The sequence below is a fragment of the Podarcis liolepis genome (genome assembly GCF_965112155.1).
Source record: "Podarcis liolepis genome assembly, chromosome: 16".
NCBI classification, from domain to species: Eukaryota; Metazoa; Chordata; class Lepidosauria; order Squamata; family Lacertidae; genus Podarcis; species Podarcis liolepis.
Window position 1 is genome coordinate 42,283,713 of NC_139567.1, and position 12,479 is coordinate 42,296,191.

Here is a 12,479-nt window from a genome sequence, read left to right on the forward strand (position 1 = left end):
TCTCCTTGCCATGCCTTAGTTTTGCAGGCTTCTCTCCTGTCGCCTCTTGCTTGCCTTTTCTCTAAACTAAAAACAAACCCAATGCTGCCGCCTTTCCTCAGGGCACCGGCTCCATCCCCTTGCTTAGATTCCCTCTACCAAAGCTGAAAGCAGCCTGAAGTTCCTCCTGATCGTGAATGGGAAACAGCTGGCGAAGCCGGCGGCCTGCCAGGGAAGGGATCTCTTCCTAACTCCTGCTCCACGGAGCCCGTTCCTTGCATCCCTCGGAAACGCGGAGCAGGAGCTTGCCGGCGAGCAGCCCCCCCCCTTCCCAAGCTAATCCTTTTAAAACCGAAAGCCCCTTAACCCGCTGGCGAGAGGCTTAGCCGGGCCTCGCCCGCCCACCGGCTTCCTCTCGGAGGTTTTTGGGGAGCGCAGGGCGCGGCGAGGCCCGGCGGCGCGTGGAGGCTGCCCATGCCAGCCAGGCGTCGGTGGCGGCGTCGGCGCTGCTGCAGCGGCTGCTCCTCCTGCGAGCAGTGAGTGGAGCGCAGCCGCAGCGGCGGCGGGGGGGGGGGCGCGCGCGCGCTAGGGCGCAAGGCTGGCGGTGGCAGCGGGGAGCCCAGCGGAGGAAGGAACTTGTCCCTTCCCTCTGGACCCGCGCCCCCCCAGATGTTGCGCCCGGTGCGGCTGGCACCCTTGGCACCCCCCACGCTACGCCACTGGCACTTAGACCATGTACACAATATACCTTTAAGCACATTCCTTATCTAAAAGAATTCTGGGAACTGTAGTTTGTTAAGAGCTGCTGTGAATTGCAACTCTGTGAAGGGTAATCCTTTGAGGGAAACAATGTTTGAGTGTGCTTTATATGTATAGAGCTTGGTGCAGTATTAAAGTCGTACAGATTTCTGATCGTATACTGTTGCCTCTTTTAAAATAATAACATTGGCTTGTACCCAATGTTACTCCTACTCAGAGAAGACCCACTGAAATTAAAGGACTTAAGGTAGAAGCTGTTGCTGCATCAGTGAGAGCCTGATGACAACATCCTATTTTCACACTGGTATTGAAAGGCATACTGAATCTGCAAACCCTCCAACATTTCTCCGATGAAAATAGGGACGCCCAATTCCATAATGATAATTTTACTATTTATACCCCACACATCTGACTGGGTTGCCCCAGCCACTCTGGGCAGCTTCCAACATATATAAAAACATAATAAAAACATTTAACATTAAAAAAAACTTCCCTATACAGGATTGTCTTCAGACAGCTTGGGGATCGGATAACTCCATACCCTCCAATGAAAACAGGGACATCCTAAGGAAAAGTGGGACATTCCGGGTTCCAATCAGAAACAGCTTCTCTAAATCAGGGATGCCCCTGGAACATAGGGATAGTTGGTCTGAATCTGACAGTAGAGGTAGGCTTCATAGCCTGTGGCCAATTGAAAACCTGATCCGCCTCAAAGGGCCATAGATAGGAACACAAGCCCTCTCCACCAAAAAGCCAAAAAAGGAAAAGAAAAGTGTTTTATTGCTACCTTGTAGTCCAGAATTCTTATGCCCCTGCTACAAATGTAGGGCTGATTCTAGAAGGACCTTTAATAAATTGATAAATAATAAAAAATAAAAAATAGATTGAGTTTATTTTTATGCTTCCTTTCGGCTTTGGGGACAAGAAACATCCACCTCTTATAAAAACACAATCAAAAAATGGGGGGGGGGGAGAAGGCAGTTTACAAAACAGGCCAAGGAGGTCAAATAGAACAAAAACCAACAATTTGGCAAACACAGAATGAATTTGGCATTACAAAAAAACACACAAAACAAAACCCCCAAAACACATATTGACTTAAATACGTTTGTACAGAGGAGAAAGTTAGCAGATGGTAAAAGTTCCAGCTGCTGGTGCTCGTCTTACTGTACACCAGGGACCTCAGCAGCCTGGCTTTAATTACTTGGTTAATTACATGTTTATTTGAACAGTACAGTGATAAACAGCTGATACAATGCTCAACCATATAGTTTATGGTGAGCTCTGGGGAGGCAGGTAATGAGAAACCTTATTTCTAATTATTAGCAATTTTCAAATGTATCATTTCAAAGGGCATTAACTATTTAATTAATAATAATACAGTAATAATAATAATTTATACCCCAGCCACTCTAGGCGGCTTCCAACAAAATATTAAAATACAATGTGCTTAATGCACCACCTATTGCAGATTGCTGTGTTTGGAATTCATTTTAGTAGCAGCAATTTAAAAATTACACTGTGCAAAGCAATCCTGAGGGGGGCGGAATTCATGGGGGAAACATTAGTCAGGATGCAAAGGCAGCTGGATAGAAACGTTTCAACAGGCATTCTAAGGTGGTTTTCTGCTCTCACGATGGATTCGTATTTTTGGTTGCGTACGGTTTTTCTTTGAAGTTTATGCGCCCTGCTTTGAAATCCTGAATATTAAGAATATAAAAGCAACAAACGGAAAAGAAATATTTTATTTTTTCAGCGCTAGTTATACTGAAGAGTTGACCCATAAAAATGAATGGGCTTAACGTTCATTAATTTCAATGGTTCTGTGCATAAAAGTACATACCACCCATTAATTATTTATAATACAATATATATATATGCGCTCCAGATATATATATCTGGAGCAGAAAGAATAATCCCGCCACACACCCTCAACTGAACGCAGCTTTCCCCAGCCTGACCCTTCAAATGGCGACCAAGAACCCAACCCGACGCGAAGGTGTAGAGCGTCGTCCTTATTCCCCTTTCCTCTAGGGGCCGTCAATGAGGAAAGAAGCGCGGGACGGCGCTCCCTACCATAGAGACGGGAAAGGCAAGACAGTAATGGGAAGGAGCAAACCGCTCCCCAACCCCACCTCTTCTCGAAAAATCTCGCGAGAGGCTTGCGCCGCGCTCCCGATTGGCTGCGGTGGCCGCGGAAGCCTCTCGCGAAGGCAGCTTTAAAGGAAGTTCCGCCGGAGTTCTCGCGAGAGCTGGCTTTGAAATGGTGGCGGGCGCGCCGAACTCCGCTCCGTAGCCTAGCGAAGGCGAAGGAACCCGCCCCTCGAGGGTCCCGCCCCCTCGCCCGCTTCCGGCCGACCACTTCCCGTGTGGGGTGAGAGGCGCTCGGGCTGGGCCTCCTGGTTCCGCTCGCATGGAGCAGCCTCGGGCCCGGCTGCTGAGGACGTACTCGGGGCTGCGGGGGGGACTAGGCCGAGGCGGGCCGGGCGCGGCCTCCGCTGCTGCCGCTCGCCGGGCTGGGCTGAGGCGGCTGCCCCCTCCCGCGCCCTGGATCTCGCCCCCGGTGGACCGCAAGCGCCTCTTCAGCAGCAGCTGCTCCTCCCTGTCCTTCGAAGAGGCGGCCGCCTCTTCCTCCTTCGGAGACCTGAGTTACCTGCCCCGCAAGGCGGCCCAGGAAAAGGCCCCGGCTGCCCCTCCTTCCTCCTCCGAGGACTCCGATTTCCTGCCCCCCACCAGGAAGGCCCGGCTGCGCAAAAAGCCCCCCAGCAAGAAGGGCACAGCCAAGAAAAAGGGGAAAGGGGCCAAGGAGAACAAGGCCCCGCAAGGAGAGCTGGGGGGCCGGCCTGCTGCCAACAACACCTTTGTGCCCCCCACCCCGCTGCGCAGGAACGTCACTCAGCGCCGCCGGAAGCCGGTCCAGAGAGGGCTGAGTATACGGTTCCCGTTGCTGTCGAGCACCCCTGAGCAGCCGCAGCTGGCGAAAAGGGATTTGGAGGAAGAGGGAGGCGAGGAGGGCGTCCTGCAGGGCAGCAGCCCTGTCTCTTACGCCTGCTGCTTTCATCCCGACGATCTGCAGGAAGTGTTGCGAGAGGACTGCTGTGGTGGTGGCGGTGGCGATGGCCTCTCTGAGCTGAGCTCAATGAAGATGGATGGGGATGCCAGGGAGATGGGAGGCAGCTTGGAGCTCTTCACCCTGGAGGATGTCCCGAGTCTACAGCGGAAGTCTGTGCACGAGGATTCCCAGGCTGAACCTCTGCCCGTGATGTTATTTCAGCCGCACTGCAGCAGCTCACCCCATCCACTGTTCAAAAGCAGCTCTGCCTTGCAGTCTTGCAATTCCTGCAGCGAGACGGGAGCGTCTTTGCAAAACAGGGAAGGGCTCACAATCTCGCCGGGGTGTTATGTGGTCAGCCCCAGTCAAAGCCCGGGTGCAGATCATGGCCAGAGCCTCCCAGTGTCACCAAAAGAGCCTCTTTCAGGTGTTTTCCAGCTACAAGCCAATTTGCATGATGACAAGATTTACCTCTGCTTGCCAAAAGATGCAGCACCTCTTGCTAACAAGAGGCAGCGTGTCTCAGTTCAAGCATTCACCAGTTCTCCAAAGTCAGTTGGTGAGCTGAACGGAGCGGTCTCGGAAGAAGGGAATGATAGCATAAAAGACTATAGTAGCCCCCAGCTTCAGCCCACTGTGCTCCTGGACAGTCGGGTGGTGCCAAACTGGTTGGCTAGTCAGTCCACCAAAAAACAAGCAGTAGTCCAGCTTACTTGGAAAAAACAACATACTTTGCAGTCAGATTCTCTCTGTGGCCTATCTGACACCAGCAGAAAGTTGGTCCCCACCTGTAGCACTGTAGGCACTGGTCGAAAAGCCTGCATCAGCGGATTCAGTACCAGTCGATGGGGACAACGAGGGAAGCTTGAGAAAGCAAGGCAGAAGAGAAACGTGGGGCGGAAAAGGCAGGCTGATCCTTCCCTCCTTCAGGAACGCTTGAAATGCAACAAAACGGAAGACTATCTTTCCTCGTCAATTCTGTCTCCAGAGTGCTCATTCAAGAACTCCAGTTTGTGGCGCAGGATCCGGGCTTCTTTTTCTCTCCACAAGAAAAAGATCATCCTGTCCGAGGTGGAAAGCTTAAGCGGCAGCATTGCCAATGCTTCTCTTCCGTCCGTGATGGAGACTCCCAAGACCCCCTTCACTCAAAAACTGAGCTACTCTATATCCCCTTCCTCCTCTATGGTCCTGCTGTCGTCCATGACCTCTTCTGCCATGTCAGAGATGGTTCTAACGGATGAGGAAAAAGTCTACAGGGAATGCCATCAGAGTGGCCCCATCTCCTTTGAGGAATGCATCACCCCCGATAAGATGCAGAAGTGTGAGAAAATTGGAGAAGGTGTTTTTGGGGAGGTTTTCAGGACAGAGGGTGAAAGGGGTCTCACAGCTTTAAAAATAATCCCCATTGAAGGGAGCGACCAAGTCAACGGAGAACCTCAAAAGACCTTTGGTGAGATCTTACCCGAGATCATCATTTCAAAAGAGCTCAGCCTTTTGGCAGATGAGGAGGTACACCAAACGTCTGGGTTTATCAGCTTGCATTCCATTCACTGTGTCCAGGGCAGCTACCCTGACCATCTCCTGGCTGCCTGGGATGAATACCACAGGCTGAGAGTGTCTGAAAACGACCGGCCAGACTTCTTTGGAGACCGGCAGCTCTTTGTGGTCTTGGAGTTTGAGTATGGAGGCATGGACTTGGAATACATGCAGAACCGGCAGCTGAACTCTGTGCTGGCCTCCAAGAGCATCTTGCACCAAGTCACAGCTTCGCTGGCCGTGGCTGAGGAAGCTTTGCACTTTGAGCACCGAGATCTCCACTGGGGCAATGTGCTGGTGAAGAAAACCCCCTTAAAGAAGGTGAGCTTTAGATTGAATGGGGAGACCCACACTCTCCCCACCCATGGCATCCTTGTCAACATTATTGACTACACCTTCTCCAGGCTGGAGAGGGATGGGTTAACCGTGTACTGTGACCTCTCCACTGATGAGGAGATCTTCCAAGGCAGAGGTGACTATCAGTTTGACATTTACAGGCAGATGAGAGAGGAGAACGCAAACCGCTGGGCTGACTACTTCCCCCACAGCAACGTCTTGTGGCTTCACTATTTAGCAGACAAACTTCTGAAAGAGGTGTCTTACAAGAGGAAGCCAACAACTTCCTCCTTGAAACAAGCACACAAGCAGCTCAAGCTGTTCTGTGCGGAGGTTCTCAGCTTCAAGTCTGCCACAGATTTGCTGAACACAAGCAGTTTCTTTCAGTGACTAAACCGAGCCTTGTGGTTGTCGAATGGTGAAACTTTCGGGTGCTATTGTAAGCACGCAGGTACTTCTTATGATTTATGTATATAATAAAAAATAAGGCATTTTTTCTCTCAACTTTTAGTTTCACCTTTGGTCAATTGCAATGGATCTTCAAAATAATTGGTTTGTGTTTTGTTTAATAGATTTCAGCCTAATTTACACCTCCCCTCCACCAAATTGCTTTCAGTTCAAAAACATTTAATTCAGAATTTAGGTCCATGCATTAAAGCCTTTATTCTAAATCTTTAAAAAAAATATAATCTTATCCTTCAGTGTTATAGTTCCTTTTAAAAAAATAACACGCAGACTGTAGCTAGTTTAACTTTCACAGTATTAATCCTGTTAAGAGCACTGTTTTATATTGGTAAAGATTTATATGGCGTCCAACTTGTATGTATATTTTTTATGATTGTATTTTTGTAATGGCTGGAACAATACAGTTTGTCTACAGTAAATTGTACCACACCCATGTCTCTTTAGTAGGACCCTTGAGGTTCATTGGCTCTCCTCTCTACCTGCCCCACCCCAGCCTAGTAAACCCAGAGGTCCCATAAATGAACCACGTCAGTCTAGCCAGGTTTTACTTTATCCCCAGGCTACAGAAAAGGTGCTGTTCTACAAGTCCCATCATCCTTAGCCACTAGTCATGCTGGTTGGACTGATGTTGTAGTTCAGCAACATCTGGAGGGCCAGAGAGGTCCCCCCCACACCTGTTGGGCTGAAGGGTGGTGGTGAGCTACAGATGTGAGGGTGTTCCATTGGGGGAATCACAAACTGCTCCCCCACCCTCAGCCTGCCTTCTTACAACCAAGTCCAGGTTGCCAGCTTCCTTGGCATGGAAGCTGGCAACCTACCGTATTTTTCGCTGCATGAGATGCACGTTTTTCTTCCTAAAATGTAAGGGGAAATGTCTGTGCGTCTTATGGAGCGAATGCGTGGTCCCTGGAGCTGAATTGCCCAGGGGCAAAAAGCAGATCATGCTTTTTTTTCCTTCTTTTTTTGAAAGATGGAAGTGGGTGTTGAAACAAAGCCGTTGATAGGGGAGAGAGATAAGGGAGGTTAGAGATAAAGGAGACTGCCTGGGAACGGGGAGGTAAAATCACATGGATCCTCAGGAATTTTGCATTGGGCTACCCCAAACTCACCGTCAAATCACATGACTGTGGCCACTGCATGAACCACAAAAACCATACATCCACTGTTTCGTTCAGAATATTTTTTTTCTTGCTTTCCTCCTCTAAAAACTAGATGGAGCGAAAAGTATGATGATTCTAGCATGGGCTAGAATTAGTTGGCTTTTGCTGGCTCTGACTCCACTCCCTGTTTGGGCTCCCTGCCTTCTCTGTCTTAGCAGCCTGAATGAGCAACCAGCCACCAGCGGTTGGGGAATGCCCCCTTAAGAGGCAGTGGGGCAGATGCTGGCACTGCGCTATCATCCCAGCAGCTCCATATCTTTATAGCAATACTCACACGTGCTTGTTTATTTTTTAAAAAAGTGGGAGGAAACCAGAAAACTTACCTGGACCCCTGCCACGTTCTTTATGCTTGCAATCTGGCGGTTGTCTATGTAGAGAGGGACCCAGATCCGCAACTCAAGCTGTGCCCCAAATTGGTTCCCTGTGATCTGCAAAGATTTATATATTTTTAAATATAAAACACCAACATCAGGTAACAGTGAACCTTTGGGATGAGAGGAAGAGTACAGCGGCTTTGTACCTACATTAAAGGTGAATTGGGTGCTGTGGGAGGATCTTTCATCCAGACTCGCATACACATTTGGAAGCTGCCTGTGGACAAACATTTTTAAAATAAATTAATTCGACAGCTGTTTGATCATTGCAAAACAAAGCATGAGCAGTGCACAAAGAGCAGATGGAACTTGGGTGTTGCACACACACTTCCTTGCATTCACGCCACCTTGGTCTTCGCGGATCTATTCGGATCTGCCCACACACACACCAGAGGCTTTTCTAGGATACCAAGTGTTTATGGTGGCACCCTCCAGATGTTCGACTCCTGACTTGTCACTGGCCAGGCTGCTGGGAGTTATTTTTACTACTTTTTTATTTTATTTAACACAATCTATATACAGCTTGAAGGGAGGGGAGAAACAACCCTCTAACATTTGGGAAAGCAGAAAATAAAACCTTAAAATTATCAACTGAAAACGGGTTTAAGGTAAAGGACCCCTGAACGTTTAAGTCCAGTCAAAGGCGGCTATGGGGTTGCAGCACTCCTCTAGCTTTCAGGCCTAGAGAGCCAGCGTTTGCCCACAGACAGTTTTCTGGGTCATGTGGCCAGCATGACTAAACCGCTACTGGTGCACGAAGGACTGTGATGAGTGCCAGAGCGCACGGAAACACCGTTTACCTTCCCGGCGCAGCGGTACCTATTTATCTACTTGCAGTGGTGTGTTTTCAAACTGCTAGACTGGCAGGAGCTGGGAGAGAACAACGGGAGCTCACCCCGTCGCGGGGATTCAAACCGCCAACCTTCCGATCAGCAAGCCCAAGAGGCTCAGTGGTTTAGACCACAACATTCAAAAGAGATCAAAATCAAAAATAGCTTAAAAAAATTAAGCATAGCCCAAGTCCTGCTCATTTGTTTGTGTCCAAAGAGACATTCTGGTTTTGGCTAATCCTGAAGACTCGACCTGGTAAGGATGGCGTTCATGGCATATTTCACACCCAGGGAACGGTCTTCTCTCAGGACTGTGCTGTTTTTGTTGGCACTGTGAAAATCAAACAGATGAGCTGTATTATTCATTTATATCCCACCTCTTTCCCCAGAACGGGACTGTTACCTTTCTGCAGTACCTGATGACTCTAAAACAGCCTTCTCCAACCTAATTAGTGGCCTCTGGAGACTCCAGCTCACCCACCCACCCCAATCTACTTTGGCAATGCGCGTTAATAAAACACCAGGCATAAAAAACTAATGCGCCAAACATGATCATTTGCCCTGTCAGAGTCAATAGTTTTCAGCAGAGACTGACCACTTACTTGGTAACGTTAAGCATGAAGTTAGCGGATTCTGTGGGGAATTTTTTCCCATCTAGTTGCCAGGTCACTGAAAAATTTGCCTGTGCAGCAAATGAAAGAAGAGAGAGAGCAAGAATTAGATGAGTAAAAAAATTCTTTCCAGTAGCACCTTAGAGACCAACTAAGTTGGTTATTGATATGAGCTTTCGTGTGCATGCACACTTCTTCAGATACACTGAAACAGAAGTCACCAGACCCTTATATATAGTGAGAGGGTGGGGAGGGGTATTACTCAGAAGGGTGGTGGGAATGGGAGATTGGCAGATAGCTGAGATGAGCCTGTTGACGACTGCAATTGGTCTTACAGGAAAAAGCAAGGGGTGAGATGGCTAAAAACAGCTTATCATGTATAATGAGATAAGAATCCAATGTCTCTGTTCAGACCAGGTCTCTCCATGGTTTTAAGTTTGGTAATAAGTAGCAATTCAGCCACTTCTCTTTCCAGTCTATTTCTGAAATTCTTTTGTAATAAGACAGCTACTTTGAGATCTTGTATAGAATGTCCTGGGAGATTGAAGTGTTCTCCTACAGGTTTCTCTGTCTTGTGATTCCTGATATCAGATTTATGTCAATTTATCCTGTAACTAGGGATGCAGGTGGCGCTGTGGGTTAAACCACAGAGCCTAGGGCTTGCCAATCAGAAGGTCAGAGGTTCGAATCCCCGCAACGGGGTAAGCTCCCGTTGCTCGGTCCCTGCTCCTGCTAACCTAGCAGTTCAAAAGCATATCAAAGTAAAAGTAGATAAATAGGTACCGCTCTGGCGGGAAGGTAAACGGTGTTTCCGTGCGCTGCTCTGGTTTGCCAGAAGCGGCTTAGTCATGCTGGCCGCATGACCTGGAAGCTGTACGCCGGCTCCCTCGGCCAATAAAGCGAGATGAGCGCCGCAAGCCCAGAGTCGGCCACGACTGGATCTAATGGTCAGGGGTCCCTTTACCTTTACCCTGTAACTAGATAATGAGTATTTAAGCAAAATAATCAAATCCTGCACTCGTCCTTCCATGTTTAAGCTTTGATGGGCAGCCTTTGAAACAGCTGTTTGGTTTGACTCTCGCATTGGTTGCCAAACCTACTGGCACATCTGGCATTCTGAGAAAGCACTGCGGGCACTGCGTATATCAATATTCTCGTGACCGTCTGGAATGTTCGGCAAACATTCCATGATGTCATGCAGCAGCTCAGCCAATGGCTGGCAGAGGGTGGGTGTCAAAGGCAACAGGCAGAAGTCTAGGGAGCAGCTGAATGCCTGCACAAATTGAACTTACGGTAGATTTCTTGAAGATCGGATGTCCAACCTTGCAGTGCAGAGATGAAAACAAAACTGAGACTGGCTGAGGTGCGTCACAGTGGATGACGGAAGAGGAAATCTGTTGAGACATGGGGGGAGGGGCAGAACAGGAATCTTCCGTCAATCCAGAATGTCCCAGAAACCCCTTTTGATACAGCATGCACCTGAGGAAATAGCTAGGGACGTGAGACAGTGCCTTATACCACGTCAGACCCTTCAGCTATCTGTTCTGACCAGTAGCAGCTTTCTAGGGGGTCTGGCAGAGAAAGGGCCTTTCCCCTAAGTTTAACTGAAAATGCCAGAGGTTAGAATTGAGATCTTTTGTGTGTGAAATAAATGCTATACCACTGAGCTGTGGCTCCTCTCCCCTAAAAAAAACAACAAGATTCCAGTCATCATGGTTCTGAATTCAATAGAAATAGTCTATTTGTCCATCTATGTTTCATATCTGGAGATACTGGGAACTGAGCCTGGGACTTTCTGGGCGCAAAATAAAGTGAGATTCCTGTCCTCGTGATTCTGAATATACCTTTCCCCCGTGTGAGACCCTTGGTCATATAGCTCAGTACTGTCTGCACTGACTGGCAGTGGCTCTTCAGGCTTCCCAGCACGGAGTCATCATCCCAGCCCTACGTAGAGAGGCTGGAGCCTTAGGCACGCAGAGCAGGTGTTCTGCCAATGTGCTATAGCCCCCCTACCTGCCCAGATTGGGGTACAGAAGACCAGTTAAACGCTGGGAAAGTTCAAAGAAAGACATGACCTCTTGGACGTTTTTATAATGGAGGTTTGAAGGGTACTGCACAACCAGAGACGTCATGTGGGAGTTGTCACCGCTGTTGGACAGATAGATTTTCATTGCCAGTTCCTTGGTGGAGCCAACCACCAGCTCCTTCCTGTAATGAAATAAGAGATACTATTTCAAGACCCGCAGACACTGTAAAAACAGCACAAGGTCTTGTGACATCTTAAAAACTGAAGCTTTTGTCAGAGAGCCCAAATCACCACCTACGGGACCGCTTCTCCTGGTATGCCCCACGGAGGACCTTAAGGTCCACAAATGATAACATTTTGGAGGTCCCAGGTCGCAAGGTGGTTAGATTGGTCTCAACTAGGGCCAGGGCCTTTTCAGTACTGGCCCCGACTTGGTGGAACGCTCTGTCACAAGAGACCAGGGCCCTGCGGGACTTGACATCTTTCCGCAGGGCCTGCAAGACAGAGCTGTTCCGCCTGGCCTTTGGTTTGGACTCAGTCTGACCCTTATGTTTCCCTCCCCTTATGGTTTTGATCTATGGGCTACTATTAAAATGAGGCTGCATTTTAAATTGTATTTTAAATTGGTCCCCCCCCGCATTATGTTTTTACTGTGATTTTATTGGTGTTAGTCGCCCTGAGCCCGGCTCTGGCTGGGGAGGGCGGGGTATAAATAAAATTTATTATTATTATTTATTATTATTATTATATCCAGAAACGGTAGCGAAAGTGGGATCACTGATAACCACCATGATACCATCTTGAGCCCAAATCATCATGAATGCACAATAAAAAGTATGTCTGGAAAGGGATATTTTTGGTTAAATTTATGCGCTTCCTCTACAGCATAGGTTCAGTGAATGGATTTTACTTCTCCCTATTCTAAGTGGGGTCACAGTTACACCATCTATGAAAAGCACTTTGATACCACTTTAAGTACCGTATTTTTCGCTCTATAACACGCACCCGACCATAACACGCACGTAGTTTTTAGAGGAGGAAAATCCGTAGGCATTCCCTCCATAACATGCACAGACATTTCCCCGTACTTTCTAGGAGGAAAAAAGTGAGTGTTATGGTGCAAAAAATATGGTAGTTATGGCTCCCCCCCAAAGAATTCTGGGAGCTGTAGTTTGTAAAGGGAGTAGTTAGGAGGTCCCTATTCCCCTCCCAGAGCTACAATTCCCAGAGTTCCCTGTGAAGAGGGACTGACTGCTGAACCACTCTGGGAATTGTACCTCTGTGGGGGGAATGTGGGGCTCCTAAGAACTCTCAAGGCCCTCAACAAACTACGACTCCCACAATTCTTTGG

At 48.4% G+C, this 12,479-nt stretch overlaps 2 protein-coding genes across 2 annotated transcripts in view; one reads left to right on the top strand and one right to left on the bottom strand.

The window, feature by feature from the left end:
* ITGAE (integrin subunit alpha E) overlaps positions 1 to 12,479 on the bottom strand; it is a gene marked incomplete at its 5' end in the record, with an annotated part of 52,543 nt that overhangs the window by 6,634 nt on the left and 33,430 nt on the right. The window contains 6 exons of the mRNA XM_083481268.1: positions 7,611 to 7,715; positions 7,812 to 7,878; positions 8,745 to 8,822; positions 9,094 to 9,173; positions 10,395 to 10,496; positions 11,178 to 11,310. Coding sequence (XP_083337394.1) covers positions 7,611 to 7,715; positions 7,812 to 7,878; positions 8,745 to 8,822; positions 9,094 to 9,173; positions 10,395 to 10,496; positions 11,178 to 11,310 — 565 coding nt within the window. The remainder of the gene's footprint in view (positions 1 to 7,610; positions 7,716 to 7,811; positions 7,879 to 8,744; positions 8,823 to 9,093; positions 9,174 to 10,394; positions 10,497 to 11,177; positions 11,311 to 12,479) is intronic.
* HASPIN (histone H3 associated protein kinase) lies at positions 2,971 to 6,562 on the top strand. The gene has a single exon (XM_083479834.1). It carries the CDS (start codon positions 3,152 to 3,154, stop codon positions 6,050 to 6,052), a length of 2,901 nt encoding a protein of 966 aa, XP_083335960.1. The 5' UTR covers positions 2,971 to 3,151; the 3' UTR covers positions 6,053 to 6,562.